The sequence below is a fragment of the Glycine max genome, chromosome 2 (assembly GCF_000004515.6).
Source record: "Glycine max cultivar Williams 82 chromosome 2, Glycine_max_v4.0, whole genome shotgun sequence".
Classification (NCBI taxonomy): Eukaryota; Viridiplantae; Streptophyta; class Magnoliopsida; order Fabales; family Fabaceae; genus Glycine; species Glycine max.
The window spans coordinates 4,502,857-4,523,575 of NC_016089.4; the positions used below are offsets into that span (position 1 = coordinate 4,502,857).

The 20,719-nt window shown below is 32.9% G+C and overlaps 2 protein-coding genes across 2 annotated transcripts; one reads left to right on the forward strand and one right to left on the reverse strand.

Annotated features, from left to right (window-relative positions):
• The first annotated feature begins 818 nt into the window (after positions 1-818).
• On the forward strand, positions 819-7,661 carry LOC100784338 (nucleolin). The gene is made up of 11 exons (XM_003519826.5): positions 819-1,113; positions 1,408-2,606; positions 2,703-2,792; positions 2,874-3,338; positions 4,739-4,853; positions 4,947-5,114; positions 5,226-5,467; positions 5,584-5,674; positions 5,755-5,807; positions 5,892-5,975; positions 6,062-7,661. Exons 1-10 carry the CDS (start codon positions 951-953, stop codon positions 5,958-5,960), a joined length of 2,655 nt encoding a protein of 884 aa, XP_003519874.1. The 5' UTR covers positions 819-950; the 3' UTR covers positions 5,961-5,975; positions 6,062-7,661.
• A 9,236-nt stretch (positions 7,662-16,897) lies between these two features.
• Positions 16,898-20,362, reverse strand: NAC153 (NAC domain-containing protein 153). Its single transcript, XM_003520220.5, has 3 exons — positions 19,903-20,362; positions 19,299-19,570; positions 16,898-17,638 (listed from the first exon to the last, which is right to left on the reverse strand). The coding sequence occupies exons 1-3, from the start codon at positions 20,057-20,059 to the stop codon at positions 16,979-16,981; spliced, it is 1,089 nt and encodes a 362-aa protein (XP_003520268.1). The 5' UTR covers positions 20,060-20,362; the 3' UTR covers positions 16,898-16,978.
• Between the last annotated feature and the right edge of the window lie 357 nt (positions 20,363-20,719).

A 20,719-nucleotide genomic window follows, 5' to 3' on the forward strand; every position in this document is an offset into this window, starting at 1 on the left:
TAATAAAGTTAATTAAAAATGAGTATTAATTAAAATAATTTAACATAATTTTTTTATTTGTAGAAATTGAACACTAATACCAAAAGATTTACAACATTTACACATCAATGTTACCGAGTCTTTGATGTGTAATCGTTGAAAATTTAAAGAATTTTTTTTATCATTTTTAATGATCTTGAGTATAATTGTCTCCCATGAATAAATTTTGTGAGTTCTACTTCTACCAAAAAAATTAAAAATTAATTTAAAACATGATATATTAATAAAGTAATTAAGATTATTTTATAAAAAATATATTTAATAAATTAATTTTAAACAGAGTCTAATTTATATAAAACATTAAATAAATTTAAATTAATTTTTAATATAAAAATCTCAACCTTATGATATAAATATTAATCAACCAATTTTTTATTTATAAAATTATTTAAATTTATTTTTATATAATATCGAACACATTATTATCTTAAATGTTTTAAAATTAATTAAATATAATTAAAAAAACCATAATAATAACTATGCTTATGATTATAGATGCTTGCATAAATTATTGAATATAATTTTTTATAAATAAGTGACATAAAACAGTAATATAATATAAATAAACGAGTAATTGTTATAAAAAATATTGTAAGTATAAAGTAATAAAATGATAAGAAATAGATTAATAGATAGATAGAATAATAGGATAGATAAATAATAGGAGTAATAAATAGATACTATAAGATAGAAATCAAAAGAAAATTAAAAGTCATTATTTTACAAGACAAAAAGTTTATTTAAGCCTAACCAAAATTACAAGGAAAAACTATTAAAAAAAAAACACAAAAAAATTACAATGCAAAATTAAAGTGAGCAGGGAGGATTGAATTGTCCCCGCTATTCGATTTGAGAAATTCGACGTTTTCAAAGAATTGGAAACTGGAAACTTCACTTTCATTCGATCAATCATGAGAACTCGAAACGCCGATTCCGCCTCCAAATCCGCAACCCCTAAGAAGACGCCGCCGAAGAAATCCCCTGCGGCCAAGCGCACCACCGCCACCAAAACCAGAGCCACCAAGAAGAACGAGCTCTCGCCCGCACCCGATTCCAACCCCGATCAATCTCCTCGTAAGCGTTCTTTTTTTCTTCTTCTTTCTTTTATCCGTCTCCGAATTTTAGTTTGTGAGGAAGATGAAACTGTCTCGATTGGATGAGAAAATGAAAAAAAAAAAACAAGACTTTACACTGAAACCCCTATGTTTTCAGGATTTCAAGTTTCTTTCATCCATGACGATGTTGTAATTGGGGAGTTCGTTTTTTCTTTTATGATTTCCCTGTAATTTGTATTTATTTATTCCTTTATTTTTTGTCTGAAACTGTTGATTCTTTATTTATTTTGACCTTATTTGTTCTGAATAACAGTGGAACAGAAATCGTTAGGCAGTGCTAGCAGCGCAAAATCTGTGAAAAAGAAGACTCCGGGGAGATCGAGAAGTAAAGCAATCAATACTCCGAATTCGGAAGAACAATGTGAGGCAGTAGCTGATGAAACTCCAATTGAAGATGATACCGAGGTAGCAGAGAAAGTGGAAGATGTTGGAGTGGTTGATGCAGATAATGTTGAGGGTGAGAAGGAGGGGGGAAAAGGTGTTGGTTCTGTTGGATTGTCTGATGAGACGGATCGTAAGTCGATGGAAGTGGATGAACTTGTTCAAAAGGTTTGTGAATCTGTGGGAAAGGAAAATGATGTAATGGAAGTTGAAGTAGCTGCTTGCTGGGATGCTTCTGTTTCTTTTAGGCGACCAGGGCGACCTATTGTGGATCTCAATATATCTGCGGATAATGAAGATTGTACTGGTGAAAAGGAGGGAGAGAAATGGAAGGAAGAGTTGAAAGATCAAGAGGGGGACAAAGGGAAGGAAGAGTTGAAAAAACAGGAAGGAGACAACGGGAAGGAAGAGTTGAAAGAACTGGAAGGAGAGAAAGGAGAGGAAGAGTTGAAAGAACTGGAAGGAGAAAAAGGTGAGGAAGAGTTGACAGAACTGGAAGGAGAGAAAGGAAATGTTGAATTGAAAGAACAGAAAGGAGACAAAGGAAAGGAAAAGTTGAAAGAGCAGGAGCCAGAGAAAGCAAAGGGAGAGGAAACAAACCTTTTTGGACATGAAGAGAACTCTGAGTCTTTTGGTGTAGAAGGTGAAGCCCAGATGCAAAAAGAAGATGCTAATCCTATTAAAGATGGCGGTGAAGGACCAAAGATTGGTGAAAATTCAGATCTTGGAGAACAAGGGAAGGTGGAGCTTGTTGAAGATCCAGAAGAAAACCCTGAAGAAGATCCAGAGGAACCTCCAGAAGAAACTTCGGCATTGGAGGAGGAGCATAGGGAATTGGAGGCTATTGCAAATCAGAGAAAGATTAAAAAAGAACACGAGATTTTTGTTGGTGGATTGGATCGTGATGCTACAGAGGAAGATCTGAGAAAGGTTTTTCAGAGGATCGGGGAGATAGTTGAAGTCAGATTGCATAAGAATTCTTCAACAAATAAAAACAAGGGCTATGCTTTTGTGAAGTTTTCTGATAAGGAGCATGCAAAGAAAGCTTTGTCTGAAATGAAGAACCCTGTTGTATGTTTCTTTATGTGATTGTTTATTTCTTTGATTTTATGCTCTCTTTGCTTTCTTTTATGGTGTGTTTTTATTTTTACCTCCCATTTTTTACAGATACATGGCAAACGGTGTGGCACTGCACCTAGTGAGGATAATGACACATTATTCTTGGGAAATATTTGCAATACTTGGACCAAAGAAGCTGTAAGTGTACAGCAGTTTTTTCTGTTGCATGTATTCACTTCCCTGGCTTGGTTAACTTATTTCTTAATATATGGGTGACAGATTAAACAGAAGCTGAAGGATTATGGTATTGAAGGGGTTGAAAACATTATGCTTGTCCCAGATGTTCAGCATGAGGGCTTGAGCTGGGGCTTTGCATTCCTAGAGTTCTCTTGTCATGCAGATGCCATGCTTGCATATAAGAGGCTTCAAAAGCCCGATGTTATGTTTGGCCATGCTGAGCGAACAGCTAAGGTAGCCTTTGCTGAACCCATACGTGAACCAGACCCAGAGATAATGGCACAGGTGAAGTCTGTGTTTATTAATGGTCTCCCTCCACATTGGGACGAAGATCATGTGAGGGAGCTGTTTAAATCTTATGGTGAAGTTGTAAGAATTGTGCTAGCACGGAATATGTCTTCAGCTAAGAGGAAGGATTATGGATTTGTTGATTTTTCTACACATGAAGCTGCTGTAGCTTGTGTTGATGGCGTAAATAAATCAGAATTGGGTGATGGGGCATCAAAGGTATATAGTCTTGTTTGCTACTTGACCATGATTTTATATTCGTACAGAATTATTCTTTCCATTGCTTACCCTTCTGCTGGTTTTCAGCAATGTAGGGAAGAGTCGAATCCTATCAACTTCAACTGCTTTATTTTTAAATTGTAGTGATTTGGAAAGAAATTGCCTTTTAAATAAGATTGTCAAACTCGAGTCTATGTGGTTTGGTTCAATTTATTTTGGAGATATAAAGACTTTCTAGACTGTTTTTGAAAAATAAGTGGTTATCTCCTTGGGAAAAATCTCATCCAAACTCGTGTTAAACTCTTGCGGCGTTCGTAGACTCAACTTTTAAACTGATACAAGTTTACATGATATAAACTTAACATTTAGAAAACCTAATGTTCTCAAAGATGTTTTTTTTATTGCTTTTCTTTTTTATTAATGTTTGATTGTAATGAAAATCTTATTGTTTATTTCTTTATAAATATTGTCAAACAATATATATAAGTTAAACCATACCTCGAGTTAGCTTTTATGAGTTGAGTCCAGTCTATGGAAGTTCCACAAGTTTACATAAACTCTTGAGTTTGATTACCTCGCTTGTTCTTAAAAGGAACCGAAGTGCTGTTTCTCCACTCATCTGGCATCTTTGTAGATCTCAAAATTTCATTAAATATCTTAGGTGAGCTAAATGATCCCTTCTTTTCCTATACACTTCCAAATTTCAATAGAAATACCATTTATTCTGGACCCACAATTTTACCATTGTCTATTGTCTTGAGGATTTGTTTTACCTCTCCAATTCAAATTCCATGGCAGTAAGCCAAATTTTGTTCATTCTCTTGGATTTATAGTCCTTTCATATTACGAGCCTATCCTTGTCCATCATTGAAAAGCTTATAAAAATAACTCTCCTATCTCTCTTGAATATCTTGATTTGAGATCAAAACTTTCCCTTCTTGATTCTTAATACATCTTGATTAAAATTTCTTGTTTTTCTTTCTCTATTTTTGGCAAACAAATATATCTTACATTCTTCATTTTTTGTGCTGAGCTCTTTGTAAAACTCATCTAAAGCTTTAGGTCGTGCTTCTGACCAAGTCTATTCAATTCTACCAGGAAAAGACTAATGAGTTTGAGAGTGAGTTAAATCCATTTACAACCTAGAATTTGTCGACCATGTTGATTTGAGAGTTTGATGACCATGTTTATTGATATTCTTGGCTCCCTCTCCACCCTCAGTCTATCTCAAAAGCTTAATTTTTATGACTGTATCTGTATCAGTATCACTATTTTGGGATTAATTTTCATTCTACTTACACCTATCTAATATTCTATATTTTATTTTCTTTTAATGTTAATTTGATTTTGCATATTTTCCATTTGGTCAATAAGAACAAATTTTTTGCCATGCTTTTCAGATAAAAGTGAGAGCTAGACTTTCAAATCCTCTGCCTAAAACACAGGCTGTCAAAGGTGGTATGTGTGGTGGGTTCCAAATAAGTCATGCTAGGAGTGGAGCCTTTTCAAGACCAGGTTAATATTTTTTTTCTACACCAATTAACTTGGAACTTAAATTATCTTGTTGACACCATTATTTGAATTATCTAATCACAATCCCTACTACAGGAAGGGGGTTTGGGCGGGGAAGACAGCCCTTCAACAACAGGGGGAATTTCAACAGGAGCAGGAGTTTCTATCGTGGTGGGCACAGCCAAATTGGAAGAATGGGTTTTCAGGATGACCATGATTTTAGTATGCATCCAGATTTCCGTCAAAGGCAATTTGGTCCACAAGGTTATTTGTTGAGCTTCTTGCTAAATATTTTAGTTCTAGTTTATTGTGGCATGTAATGTATTGATGTGGAGGTTTTGAATGATTTTAATATTTGACTATACTGTAAAGCAGGAGCTGTGAGGGGTGGACATTATGCAGGTAGCCGAGGTGCTGCATTTGCTGGACCATCTAGACCTTATCATGATAGAGCATGGTATGGTATTCCCGATGGAGGCCCTATTGAGCCTATTCCTCCAAGGAGGCCCTACTCCCCAGGTGGACAGTTTGACATGCCTTCTATGGGAAGGCATTTTGATGATCCATATCTGTATGATGACAATATGCATGGAATGAAACGTCCATTTTATATGACTGTAAGATTTTATTTTGTTTATACTTGTGGTTGCATTTCCATACAAATTTTATGTTACTTCTGTTTACTGCTGGAAAATACTTATTACTTTGAATTGATTGTATTCCTGTCTGTTAGGACCCTGAGCCTGATTACATGGGGCCTAATAGATTACGTCCTCGATTGGATTATGCAGATCCACCTATATTTCATGGAACTCATCACCATGGTCTACCCTTTACTCTCTTTTTATCCTTACTTAATTACATAACATCATGTTTATATTCTTGATAACTTTTTTTTTTATAGATTCTTTTGGGGCTGGCAGCAGACAGTACCCTCCTGACTATTACGGTTCTGACGTGAGTTAAATTGTTCAAACCTATTTTTTTGTTCATTTAGTTTAATTGTGATATTAGTTACGAATTATGCTACTCATGCTACAGTATGGTAGAGGTTCATATTTATCTTATTATGGGGGTGATGGCTCACATGGGCATGGATACTATTATTAGGGTGATGAATCTTTGGTAAGGATTATTTTTAAGAATTTTATATTCTAATTTGCAGCAGCGAATTCTCTTCTAATGTTTTGTGGATTTTTATTCTTGTTTAGGAGGATCTGGAATTGTGGGATAGACATCTTCAAATATAAGCTTGCGGCTTGAGCATACAATTCTGAAGTTGCATATTTATTTTATACACTTCTCTGTTATTCCTCTTCCACCTGGTTTTTTCTATATATCTATATCTATTTGGGCATAGGTGGTATAGACTAAATTGTTTAATGATTGTAGGGTAGGTTGTCTTTCAGGTCCTGGAGTAAGGTATTAATGAGATTTATATAGAATGGGCTAGATTTTCTTTAACAACTTAGGTATGATGAGATCAGGGACTTGTATTTGAGGATGCTTTGTTGAATTTACAATATTAATCTTTGACCCATCAAATATAACTTTGGTGATTGGAAAGCTTAAAGGACTATTGGAAGCAAAAAAACTTTCGAGTGATGGATTTATCTTTTTATGAAGTGATAGGCAAGGTTTGATATTTGAATATGAATATTGAGGCTCTTGTGATTCTTATGGATGACTTTTGGAGAGTTTAGCTACAGTTTACTTTCATTATTAGGAGCCAATTTTGATCTGAACTGAAAGCTTTACCATATTTTGGAGTTCTTATGATTGGCCGAGATCCTTCAAATATTTATTGATATCCATACAGAAGCAGCCTTTATATAGAGAACTTTATGTTCACTGAATATACTGGGAGATGAGACTAGGGACTAAATACAGTGAAAGGCTGACTTTCATTTGGCATGATGTTCATGGATAATGTTATGGTTATGGAGCAAATGATCTGTATGATTGATTTGATTCCTTATGATGCTCTTGAGTAATTACTAAGTTGGGTTTCCTTGAGGAGATCTCCATATTTTTTACTTTCCAATGTAGCTTTGGTGTGGACTGAGAATAAAATTGCTGTTGATTTTGAGTGTGAATACCTAATGCCGAGGGCAGCTAAGGATGTTTCTGACTGTTTTAATTGTCTGAAATTTATTTCGGACGGTTTTGTGAAACATTGTGAACCATGAATCAAATGGAACTGTTGAAAGATCTTCGTTTTGCTGTGACGATTACCAGGTTACTTCTCTTTCTGTAGCTTTTTTAGAATTTATTTTGCAGTGAATAGGTGGTGGGTGCAACGTGATTTGAGTGCTTCTTTTGATGTAGCATGGTCAGTGCCTGCCTCTTGAATATTAAATGATTAAGTTATGTAATACCTAGAAGTTCGAGGTGTAATATAATTTATTCTGAGCTCTACCAATTTGTTCAAAAATCACAAAATTCACCAAAATCAGTCTAAGATGTAATGTGTAATGCATATAGGTTGTGTTAGAGATACTGGAACAAAACTTGGTCTGAAGATGAGTAGGATGCAGAAGATTTGTTAGTCATGCATTCCATTTTCAGTATAAATTTACTAGGATTTTCATGGGGTCTTATTTTAGAATATATAGAAGTGTTTTCTTTTAGCTTCTTAGTTTTTAAGCTGCTGCTTCTACTGCTTTTTTTGTTGTTGTTGTTATACTTAAATTCTATTGTATGGTGAGCTGTGAATGTGATACAGATAAGAGACAATTATGTATATTATTGTAAAATGTGATACTGATAGGAGACACGTATGTTTTTGTGTGCGTGTCTTCTGTTTAAACACTTGCAGTTATCCTCTTTGTTTGGCTTGATATGTATGTATATAAAGGGGAAATGCTAACCTTCTCTCCACCCGAGGCAAAGGTCAGGGATAATTCAGTCTTAGTTTGACAACAGTCCATTTTGTTTTGTCCTATTCAACATAAATAAAAAGGCCATTTTAATACTTTCGAATAAAAGTCTATTAAAAAATATAATCAGTTCAAATTACTGGCATATAAAAAAGTACATTAGGTTTCGAATATGACTCTGATGGATGTTTGATTTTTTTTTAAAAAAAGACATCCCTTGTTTAAGTTCTTCAACCCCATATTTTTAAACATGTCCTCTTATTTATTCACACCTTACCACCACCTGTTTTCTTTCCCGTGACTCTGTCACCTGCCACCGTTCGCCCCGAACGAAGATGATTTTTGGCAACAGTGCACCCTCCACACCACAATCTCGACAGATCTGGAAACTAAGCTACTTGCATCATAACTATGCATCGTCGGCTTGAACTTCGACAGTGGTGTTTGTTAATGGCATAGAGTGGTGGGCATGAGTGGCATAGAGGTGTTGGCGAATCTCATTGAAGTCTAGCTCTGGAGTGTTGAACTTGTCGATGTTGGCGGTATAACAGTATAACAATCGTACGGAAGAGAGAGGTCATAATGCCCTGGCAACAACGCCACAAGCTGTCTTTTTTTGGTTGTGTCCAGACACATCATCATCATCATCATGCACCACCGGTCGGTGTCGGAGTTCCAATGCATCACGATCGTAAACCTCTTCTTTCCTCCCTTCAATCCAGATTTCACTCTGTTGAAAACCTTCGTTGAAAATGTTGTGGCGGTGTCCCCTTCCTCTATCTTGAGTTCCAGTCTAATTATCTTCAAAATGCAAACCCCCATAAACGAAATCAATAGATCTAGCTAGATTGAAAAGTTACAAGACACTTTAAAGATGGGGAAAAATGTTACAAAGAAATCAAGCCCAGATCCGGGTTACAAAGATGGGAAAGATAGCTTGTTTTGTAACTCGTTTTTTCAAGTCACTCTAATTTATTTAGTTCTAAAATGTAGATCTAAAATGTTCAAGAAGATGCAAGCTTGACCCAAGTTATACAACTATGCATCGCTGTAGTCGATAATGATGTAGAAAATTGCGTCACACAAACAAATATGAAACTAATTTTGTTATCTAATATGAAATATGAGATAACTTTAAAACGTATATTGACCTTATAAATGTGCAAAAACTGATTTCAATGCGTGCAAAAACGTATATTGACCTTATAGATCATGTCCAGGCTATGTTCATGTGAATTTCCTCACTCCTGGGAATTCATTGAATTTCTTGTGGCTAAACAAAAAAACATGAGCTTTAATCGTGAGCAGAAATTGCAAAACAAATGTGAAAGTAATCCTCATTGATTTTTCTGTATGTACTAAAAATTTGTATGGAGTGAGCACTGTTGTCAGAAATTATCACTGGTGACGACGAACGGTGGTTGGTGGCAGAGTAGTTGGGGAGTATAAGAGCATACTTTACTCATGTTTTTTACTCTTTCTGTTGTATTCTAGATGCTCACTATGGTTAGTAGTGAGTTCTTTTTCTGTTGTATGTTAACTAACTCAAGTTTGTTAGAATTAGTTGACAGTTAGCATAATTGTTTATATAAACAATCTTGTAACAACTTTTTTATCTCAGATTTCTCTTCTCTTTCCTTTTCTCTCAGCTCTATTAGGGAGAAGAAGAGAGGTGGTGGTAAGATGTAAATGGTGCACCATAATAACATGGAAGAAGATCAATCTAAAAATCATTAATTTTTATGTACCATACACAAAGAGATTTATTTCCCCACTATACTCTTTGTCCATAGAAAATTGCTTTACGTACGTATACAGAAGTGGCTGAGACTTATTTTGACAAAGGATTAGTTTCTATCTGAACTTACAAAAATTTGCCTCCTTTTTGGGCTGCATGATGTTCCCTAAGGAGATTTGGTGAGACACCTTCATCAACTAGCTAAAAGATGATTGGCTTACCTATTAAGATGGGTGTTTTGTTTCCTGATTTTAACTAGCTTCCTTCAACACCCTATAATCCAGAGTTTTCTTTGTTCTATAAATAGAACCTCCAGGGACATCGTTTATTGGATTTACGAGAATGGTCAATGCAATGTTCACGAAAGGATATTGATAATTTTTATAGATGCAACATGAGATTGTAATTTTTTATTTTATTTTGTGACATGAGTACATGACTTACTCGATCTATGTGGCAAAGCCAAATGAAAGTTGTCAGCCGCATCCTCATTTTTGTAACAAACATTAAAAGCAGGGACTAAAAATGGAACATCTATACATTATAGGGACTACAAACTAATGTTTATGGAGGGACGAAAAAAAAGTAATATATTGTACAGATGAAAAAATCAATTAAGCATTATATATTTTAAAGAAATTAAAAAATGTAACTGCTATATTTAGTAGTGTTTACGCCAACAGTTATCCACAGTCGGCGATTTTTTCTTCCATTCTTATAGCGCTTTTTGTTTATTAAGTGCTGTTAAATAACTTCTATATAAAATTATTTTTGTAGTACTATAGTGATTATATATGTATATTCATATTCCATTCTTCGCGAGTTGAGTTGTGTTCTCATAATATAGGCTAACCTTCTGTATGGGTTGGGTCATACTCCCCTTATAAGATGATATTTAAAATATATTATTTTGTTAATTTAAATATTTTAAAAAATTTATACTCTCTTAATAAAGTAATTCACAATATGTTTTAGTTATTTTTCATGTGAATAAGTTTTATAGGGATAACACACTCTGTCTTAGCATCATTGATAGACAATTTTGAAATTTAATATTGATTGACAATTCAAACAGAAAATGAAGTTTTTTTTTAGTTCTAAACTTTATAATAGGAGTATTTAAAACATTTTAAGGATCCTAAACTTGAATGTAAGTTATTTAAAATCGGTTACCAATAACATTAAAAGATAAAAAGTGAAAAAAATTCTCTTAGAAATTTGTGGTGAGTCATTCATCATCACTAAAAAGTACACACATATATATTAAAGTGTATATTTTATCTTTCCAAAATTAAAAAATAATTATACTTAAACATTCGTTCAGAAAAAAATTGTAACTTATTTTGTATTAAAAATATTAGTAAAACATTTTATTTATTATTAGTGAAAGATGATGTGAACCTTACTATTTTAAAAATAAGCACTCAATATAACCAATAAAGTTCAACATAGTTAATAGATAATTAAAATTTTTGAACATCTTAATAAAGATTTAATTCCTTGATCTTGCGTATGAAGAATATTGTTAGATGAGACAAAACTACCACTCAATATAAACTGTGACACACATATTTAATGAGATTTATATAAATTTTAATTAATAATAAAGAATATTTTGAGAAAACGTGTTAAGTACTAATATTTTCTCAAACTCTTATTTTTTTATTATTTAAATTTTCTTATCCTTACACACCATGAGAAGGTTATGAAGGAGCATAACTGCGTGCCATCATAGGCATAATTTTTCTATTTTTGAAAGAAGGCATTATTGTTTTGGTCACTTAGCCATGTTCGTCATCCTTTTTCCTCTTCACCCTATTCTCCAAAAGCGAGAACGTGGACACTCACTGTTGGCCTCCATATATGAGCATATAATATCCCTTTCAACTGAGATCGAGCCGGCATGTGTTCATGACAATTACTTTTTCATTGTGCTACTGCCAATCATAACACAGCATGTTTCGTTTCGTATTTTGGGCAAGTTCTCCAAAGGTGATAAAGTATTAAGTTAATTTCTTATCACACCCGATATTATTTCATTTTTAATATTACTGAGACCCTTAAGGAAGGGTTGATATAACATTTTTTAAGCCTAAAAGGAAGGATCGGCATACCAAAGCCAAAAATCAAAAGATTTTTTTTTAGGAATCGAAGATGGAAGATATCGGATGTAATAAGGATAAATCTAAGAGAAATTAATAATGTATCACGGAAATTTTTTATTGATTGAGCATGTAAATTTTTTTTACATTAGTAATGTATCATGTATGACTATCAAAGTCAAACTCAAAGAAACTATTATTGATAACAATTTTTTCCCCCCACGTTGTGGTTTCCTTTTCTTCGTTGATGGAGAGGTGAGGAAGACAAATTGATATGGCTTTTATGTGCATTGGATATGAGGGGGATCCTACATAAACCCTGGAAAATATTTTACCGTGATGAGTTTTCTGAAATTTTGTAGCACTGAATTATGTGATCAAGGTACTAGATTCCCCTAAACTTGTTTTTTATTTTAATCCATTCATCGAATTTTATAGATTTGTTTTCTTTAATTGATTTGTTGGACTCTGAACTCTTACGTAAATTGGTTATTTTTCGGGTTCTTTAATTGATTTTTAATCCCCTAAACTCTGAACTCTCTTTTATTTGTTTATTATTTTTTTTTTCAACTTAAAATAACCTGTCACTTAGAACGGAGAAAATATGTTTTTGAAACCATTTCAAGACAAAATATTTATCACTTTATAGAGTAATAAAAATATAACTATTGGTAAGATTAACAGGCATTTCTAGGGTTAATCAGCACGAATAAAGTTTCCTAAAAAAGAAACACGAATAAAGTTATCAAAATTTAGCTATCATTATATGGGGAAAATGGCACAGAAGTATTGGGAGATATGGTGCTGTCGTGAGTTGCGGCTATTCTCTAGTGGCAAACAGGCTGAAATGTTTAGGAGTACAACTAGACTAGTTTTCAATGTTGTCCATTATCTTGGAAGCATGATGCCTCCGTGGGAAATTATTTTTAAACATAAAATTGAAAAATAAAAATATATTTCTTTAATTTTTAAATGTATTTATATAAAATATAAAATAAAAAATATATAATGTACGTGTCATACTACAGTTCATTGATTTTTTTTAATGTTTGAATAATAAATTATGCTTCCCTAAAATTTAGTGAAGGGTGATTTAGGATGTCAAATTAAAAAAGGATGACACATCCTTCGGTGAGAGTTAAGCACTTGGTCCTCCTTGTTAAAGAACTACAAATGGATCATGCAACCTAAATTAGTCCCTGAAGTCCTCACTAGTAGTAAAAATTAATACAAATACTAATACTAGACAATCTTTTTTTTTCTTTCTTAGAGGGGCCGATGCAAGGACTTCAACTGCTTCAATTATGCTTGGGTCGGCCTGAATATTTGTTGCAAGAATTATTTGATGTATTTCTTGAAAAAATAATTTATCTCTATAAAGAACCAGTGAAAGGAAGATAGAACTCATACAAGTTCAAGTATTTTTCTTTTTTTGTGCATGTACGTACCATAGACTATAGAGACAACCAGGCTAGATTCTACCTCATGCGAACTATCCAACTTCTCTATCACTAAGGCGTAAGCTGACCCTAATGAGTAAATTCTAGTATGTAAGAAAAAAAAATGCTTAAATAGGTTAAGCTTAGTTCGTTGTTAGAGATTTTAATTATGTGTTTTGTTCCTTTAAGGAAGGCTTTATCTGGTTATCATATTTTGAACCGAAATTGCGCTAGCAACTTAATTACTTCTACATTTCTACCTTTTAAAAGATAAAAAGACTCATTTATCTTTTCTCTAAGAGTGCGTTTGGATAGATAATTTTAACGGAAGAAAGTAATTTATCAGAGAATTTAAATTTTTGTAATCTAAAATTCATTGTTTGAGTGTTTTTTCATGAAGAATTTAAATTTTTGAAATTTTAAAACAAAATTTTAAATAACTAAAAATATGAAATTTCAATTTCCTTTTAAAATGTCAGAAATTGAAATTCTATTTATGATCGAAAAACCTTTCAAAACATTTATGTATTTCCTTTATGACATTCATTCTCTCTTCCACCTAAAAGTTTCAAAAACTCTGTTCTCAAACTCGCGACTCTTCTCTCACGTTGATGATCCTCTTCTTCAAGAAACATCGCCTGAACTCGCGGAGCGTCGATTGAGTGTGGTCGTGTGGACATAAGGGGACACGTATATATATCAACAGCGCATATAAAAAAAACAATTTGACGTTTTCATGAATGTTTATATATATATATATATATATAATGTTATTAAGATACAGTATACTATTAATATAAGCTTATAATATCCTTATTAAAAGTTAGTTTTTTGTTAATTAAAAGCTATATATATGTTTATGAAGATAATCCTTACACTTAACCTTTTTATTTATTTAAGAAATGAAAATTGTTTTTGCAGTTAATGAATCACTTGGCAAAAAGGTTTACAATAGGAAAAGAAGTCAAATTTTCTGTAGTGTAAATATGTTATCGGCTAGGTTGTATAGCTGTATTTTGATATACACGACTTCAAATTAAACAAGGTTTATATATATATATATATGCACACTTGTAAATGGGTGTCTTGCTTATAAAAAAAAGGTTTATTACAAAGGGGCTGGTGTAAGAGAGATTAATAGTAAAGAAAATGAACTTTTGAACAAGGGGAAAGAAAAACCTATGCATGGGATGGGACTAGGAGGGGCAATTTGTGACCAATAAGACAAAGCATGCGAAACAGGAACCATAGTGCACAGCGCATGCTAGACAACACACGGACCCACCAAAACTCTCACCGAGATATGCCCATGCTGACCATGACTATGATCAATCTAATTCATGCACCATTTTGTTCATACACTCCATGCTGAGGATATGACAACGATCAATCTAATTCATGCACCCAATTTCTGTTTATACATTCTAAATGTGATTGGTGCAATACTTTTCAACTTCAGTTCTTGAGCTTATTTTTAACCTTTCCCCCACATCCATTTGGTTGTTTTCCCCCTTTATGCTTGTCTGATCATCAGCTATATATAATCTAATGTGAGCTTATATTTTAATAACAATTATATTAACTATTTATATTTAGTGGATTATATTTTAAGTGACTTATTTGAGTTTCTTAGAATACCAATTATTGGAACCAAAATAGATTCTTAGATGATATTAAAAGCATCATCTATAAATACAGAATTATCATGTTAATCATTAAAAAATAAAATGGAAGCTTACTTAAATTTATGGCGCCACCAAATGCTCTCAAGAGTTGTGTGATTTGGTTTTTCAGATCGTTATGTATTTCCTTGAGAAAACTCTTTAGCTTTTTTCATGTCTCTGGTAATAGGATGTCAAAAAAGATGAGAATGCTATAAGCATACGTGTTACGTGAGGATCATAACCTATTTAATAGATGATCCTAGGATTATCTTTTAAGTATTTTTATCTTAATCCATCATAGAGATAGAATCTCTACACATTAAATGCTCATACCCTATTAGATACAATAAAGTCTAAATTACCTAAACCTTATTAGATCCTTTTTAATTGAGCTTAACCTTAGATGTCCGCAACACATATTATTTACATATAAGGTAAATGCTTTTTTTTTTTAACCAGAGTATCCTTAGGTTAAAAGACTAATTCTTTGAAGTGCTGAAATTTATTTAAGACATTGATCTTTCTTAATATATTTTTTTCGTATCAAACTTATAACCACATGTATTAAGAACAAAATTACCTACCAACCATGTTAGTCATATAAAGTCAACATTGGATTAAAATTGTAACATCCCTAAAATATAAATATAGATATTTATCATAAAAAATATTTGACAAAAATAGAAAACATATATGGTTTAGATAAGATGGGATATTTTTTTTGTCTTCTAATTTTAAACATATTAGTTTGACCTTATATTTATAAGATAAGATATTAGTTTTATTTTATATTTATACCTTATATGCAAGATAAAATAAGAGAGAGAGAGTTGAGATTAAAACAATCAAAAGTGAGAATGCATAGGGAAGGAACATGTTGTGACGATAGGATATGTTGCAACGATAATATCTAGAGACATAGAAAGATCTTCAATCAAGAGTGAGTGCAAAGAGTCCACTAGGGACATGTAGTGGGTCCTTGGTGAGGCATAATTTTTGTAATATCTTTATCAAGACTTAGATATAGGTTAAAATAGGAGAAACAAAGATACAATTTAATGAAAATCGTCTATTAAAGTACACGACAAACGTATGTTTAGATAGATTAATTACACATAAATAGAAGATATTTTTATTTCCTCTAAATCAGAAATTATGTTCCTATAAATTACAGTTATTAATAGAATCAAAATATTAATTATCATTTTCAACTCACATATTGAGTGTAAAATTTGAAAGACTAAACATTTGTTGATGATAGGATAATGGCTTGATAGCACATGACATAATAGACCCAATAATAATTACTAGAATAGACATTGATACTACTTAGAACGTGAATAAGTCTAACTTAATTCTACAATATTGACTTATAAGCTAAGATTTAATTACACCTCAATTATATAAATTAATTGATGATATTAGTGGTTAATGTCAAATCTCCAACTTTTATAAATAGAGAAAATATTTGTATGTAAGAAATATACCATTTTAATACAATTACATATCTAATTTTTCACAGGAATATATATTTATATTTTATAAAATTTGTAGATAAAAATTCCTTGTATATTGATTTGCTTTAAGTCCATAAAATATCAGAGCATGTTAATTAGGTTAATGGGGGTATTTGCATTCGTTTCGAAAAAGACATTTGTTTCTTGTCCTTCCACTATTAAATCCAGTACCTCCTGTTAAATTCCGAAATATAAATTTACATTTAAAAATCAGCATTTCAGAATACAATAAAAAGTGCATGATACAAATAAAATTGCAGAATTCAAATGCCTTCCAAAAAATATTTGTAGACGCATCCTTTCAGCATATGCAAGTGACCTCTAAACATGAAAAGCCCAAGAACACAAATAGCTATCAAGACATTAAGCAGCGGAATGTTCCAACATGCATGCTTAACGAAAAGGGCACATGATATACTCTAAAGTTGAATACAGCATTCTGTAAGAGCATGGAATATCACTATTTTGTGCAGTAGCTAGGCACTAGAGGACTTATTAATTAAGCCATATATAGCACAATATTATGTTTTTGTGATAATTTAAATGTTAAACTACTTAGGTGCTGGAGTCATATTAGGTGCATGAATCTCAATTTACACTGACACACCGCACTCGTGTCTCACGCTGGTGGAGCAGAGAGAGAGAGAGATTATAAATTCTCACTCCTCCACACATTTTTACAAATTAAAATTATTACATATGATCACATGTCTCAACATCCATAAAACCATTTATATAGTTACTACAATACTACCATTGCAACAAATAAATTAATTAATCCTACACCCTTCATTTTTCAAATACGCATATCCCAATGTCACAGTCTGATGTTGAGCTTGTATTCAAAAACGGGTTGAACTTGTAATTCCTTTCATTTTCCCTACTATTATTCTGCAGTAGCAACAATGCCATGTCCGAGCTAGTAGTAGTGTGATGAGTTGCAAAGCTTGACACACCTATGAATTCATGCCTCTCTTCTTGACTCAACTGAGAAGCCACAAACTTGTCAAGAGCTCTCCAATCAGTAGTCACTTTCTTTGCAGTGTTGTGGGATAAACCCTTTTGAGAAATATTATCAATATCTTCGTTATTAATAATATTCTCTGATATTAGGGACATTACTGAGCTTTGCTTCTTTGCTAGTGGCAAAGAAGGACTTTCTAGCTGAGGAAGCTGCACCAAATGTTGTTCTGCATGCATGAAGCTCAAATTATTATTACCTTCTTCTATGATCTCTTCTTGCTTGTACAGGAAATTTTGAGCTGCTGAAAACCTCTGAGGTTGTTGTTGCCTTACCATAAGGTCAATATTATGGTCCACCACAGTGCTGCTGACACTACCACATGCTTGTTCATCGTATAAGTAGTTTCGATCCCATCGTTCAATAGTCTTTGTTTGGCCGTTTGTTGTTCTTTTCTTGAATGCTCTGCATACCACCCATCCTTCCTCCTGCACACACACACACACTCGATTACATGTTGTAAAGCTAAGATGAGACTTTTGTGGACTTAATTGGTTTCACTTTTCTCTTGGAATGTATTATGTTTGACTTGACTAGGTCAACTTATAAGTGTTTTGAAAGGGGAAAAAAGGGAAAGTTTCTGTTTATCTTTTTAGGAGTGTTTTTCCTATTAGCTTTTGCAAATTTTCAGTCTGTTTTGGAGAGAAATAGTAGTCAGTTTAGTCAAATAATTAAAAAAAAGTATTATTGTGGCTTATGACATGTTTGATAATGAAATTCTTTATCTGTTCCCCTTTTGTCCTCTTAATTAAAATTGACATATATATTAGCCAAAAAAAGGATTGTAAGTGGTGACATTTTATTTCTTAATCATTAGTTTTTTCTAGCTGATGTATCAGTTTTCAACCGAAAAGACGAGAAGAGACATGCAAAAAGGACACGTGGTTTGAATCGATCCTACAGGTTTGACTTCAAAACGATAATAACCAGAAAATTCTTACAAGTTGTTTGAGAAAGAATTTTAGCTCTGTAATATTTTCTTCCTCTGAGAAAATATTGGCTATATTGGATGCTGCTTGTTACGTACACGAAGGGTGTAGGGGTGGGGTGAGAAAAAATTCATTGGGGTAGCCAAACAAACAATAAGATTAATGAAAAATAAAAAAATAAAAACTGAAAATATTAAAGTTAATTCTTAATTTCTCAATGTTTTGTATGTTGATAATAAAAAATAATTAACAAGGTTATAAAAAAAACTAACAAGCAAACGAATTTGAGGGTAGCCAATAAAGTTATTAGGAGTAACCTAGGATATTTATCTAAGCTACTCTAAATTAAAAGTTTGACAAAACATTTGGGGTAGACACGGTTACCCCAAGGCTGATCAATATGTTAGACTAGAGTCAAGGTAGAAATTCTCTTCCTTTCTTCCACAATTTTTCTTTTACCATATAAGGGTAAATAACGAAGAAGATGGGTTTGTACGTTTCACAAGAAAAATGGCAAGAATTAAAAGTCCAGCACAAAAGAAAAAGAAAAAAAGTTCAATTATACGCTTTTGAAAGTAGTGACTTTGACTTCTTGTTGGTAAAAGTTCTGTAGCAAATAGGTAGAACTAGAAAGCTTGTACGTGCCTTGTGAGAGAATACTCACTTAGTGGTCTACGAAAGCAAAAGTTGTTAGGGTCTATTAAATTATAAAATGAGTTTCGGGGGAACCAATCAAGTGCTTAATCTGCACTGATGCAGAAACAAAAGGCACACACGAGACCAAACTAACATGAAGGAATTACTTGATAATCGGAAAAACCCTTTGGAAGTGGTTAAGACTAAACTAAGTTAGAAATAGTGATTGATCTCGAATTCCAAAAACTATCCTTGTTTGCGTGTGTGAAATAGGACAAGGTTGGTTAGGGTAGTGAAATCTATGTGATAATTATGTGTAATTGACTAAATTGGGGGCCATCTAAACTCACTCATCAAGTGTGAACTTAACATCTCAAATTCAACCGCACAAACACACAAATAATTAATAATTTAATATAGTTTAGTAAGCAACAATTGACACACAATACGTAAAAGGGTATATGTTAATGGCATATGTGCACTATGTATGAATGTATGTTAAATATATAGAGATGCTTATTACCTGTGGAGGTCCATTCTCAACGGTTTCAAGCCTATACTCGTGCATGATCCAATCAGTTTTTTGTCCATTAGGGGCTCTTCCTTTGTAGAAAACGAGGGTCTTTCTCATGCCAATAAGTTTGATGCTTTCATACACCGATTTGTCTCTTCCTGTCGCCTTCCAAAACCCTGCCATGGTGGCTCTGTTGGTTCTTGTCCCAGTTGGATATTTCTTATCTTTGTGGCTAAAGAAATACCACTCATTCTGCTCCTCGTACCCAATCCTGCATATCTCTGCCAAACCCAAATCATTCACAACCATCTCTCCAAAATTAAATTAAAACCATAAACTAAGATCTAGCTTTGCTAGACCATATTTCTTTAACAATATGATCAATTTTACAATAAAAACCCTAATTTGATTCGGAAAGGAGTGAAGAAGCTGTAAATGGTAGTAATTGTTTCTTTTTTATTTTAAAAGATTACTAATTAGCCGATACAAATAGAAGATTATTTCTTTTAGAATAAATTGAAGTAAACATGAAGTATATATCTTATGCATATATACTTTGTAGTACTATAGTCTATACGTAATATATATCTTATGTTTAGTTATGTGTGCGTACCTTGTAGATCCCATGGTTCAATACGATATAGGTCGATCTCTTTGATAACGTCAAGATCAATCTTCTGAGAAGCAACTTTCTTCCTCAGATAGTAACCCACAAGCTCTTCATCTGTTGGGTGGAACCGAAACCCCGGTGGGACACATGACTCCATCATATATAGCAATTACTGGAACTGCATCAAATTCACCACCACCATTAATACCTTCCACCCTTGACTTTCTCCATCATGTATAAATTATAAGCATGGAGAAATAAATCTAGCAAGGTCTGTGTATATATGATGAATATGTATAATGTGAGAGAGAAAAGAGAGGGTGAAAGAAGAGAAACCAATGCAAGAGATAACATAACACTTCAGTAACCAAAAAGCTAAAAAGGCAAAGCCCAACAAAAGAAAATATATATAATAGGAGTTGTCCTCTTGGTGAAAAGGTGACAAGTGTTATCAGAGATAACCATCATCTCATTTGGTGGATAGCAGTACTCATCAAAGGGAATTGAATTGAAAAGGGAAATAAAAATACATAAGCGCGTGTTTAATTATAAACAAAACCCATAATTTGAGAAACAATAATGATTTTTTTTTCTACTACGGAGAAAGGAAAGAACCAAATCATGAGAGTTAGGTTTTGATGAAAACCATGAGGAGGAGTTTATTAGACCTCTGTTTGTGAAGAGGGTCTGCGAGAAAACGGACAGCTAGAGGCTTGTGCTAATCATGCTGTCTTGTGTTGGTGAATGGCGGGAATCATTCATCAAGAAACGGGGTTTCCCTATCCACGTTACCATTCATAATTATGCATATTCGTGAATT

What these genes read in the sequence shown, in the direction of transcription:
- NAC153 (XM_003520220.5), bottom strand. Translation starts at nt 20,059, where the DNA reads ATGATGGAGTCATGTGTCCCACCGGGGTTTCGGTTCCACCCAACAGAT. An exon ending in TGAACCATGGGATCTACAAG is followed by an intron (nt 19,571 to 19,902) that starts GTACGCACACAT and finishes TGGGTTTGGCAG; the next exon opens with AGATATGCAGGATTGGGTAC. An exon ending in TTGAGAATGGACCTCCACAG is followed by an intron (nt 17,639 to 19,298) that starts GTAATAAGCATC and finishes GTGTGTGTGCAG; the next exon opens with GAGGAAGGATGGGTGGTATG.
- LOC100784338 (XM_003519826.5), top strand. Translation starts at nt 951, where the DNA reads ATGAGAACTCGAAACGCCGATTCCGCCTCCAAATCCGCAACCCCTAAG. An exon ending in CTGAAATGAAGAACCCTGTT is followed by an intron (nt 2,607 to 2,702) that starts GTATGTTTCTTT and finishes CATTTTTTACAG; the next exon opens with ATACATGGCAAACGGTGTGG. An exon ending in TGGAGCCTTTTCAAGACCAG is followed by an intron (nt 4,854 to 4,946) that starts GTTAATATTTTT and finishes TCCCTACTACAG; the next exon opens with GAAGGGGGTTTGGGCGGGGA.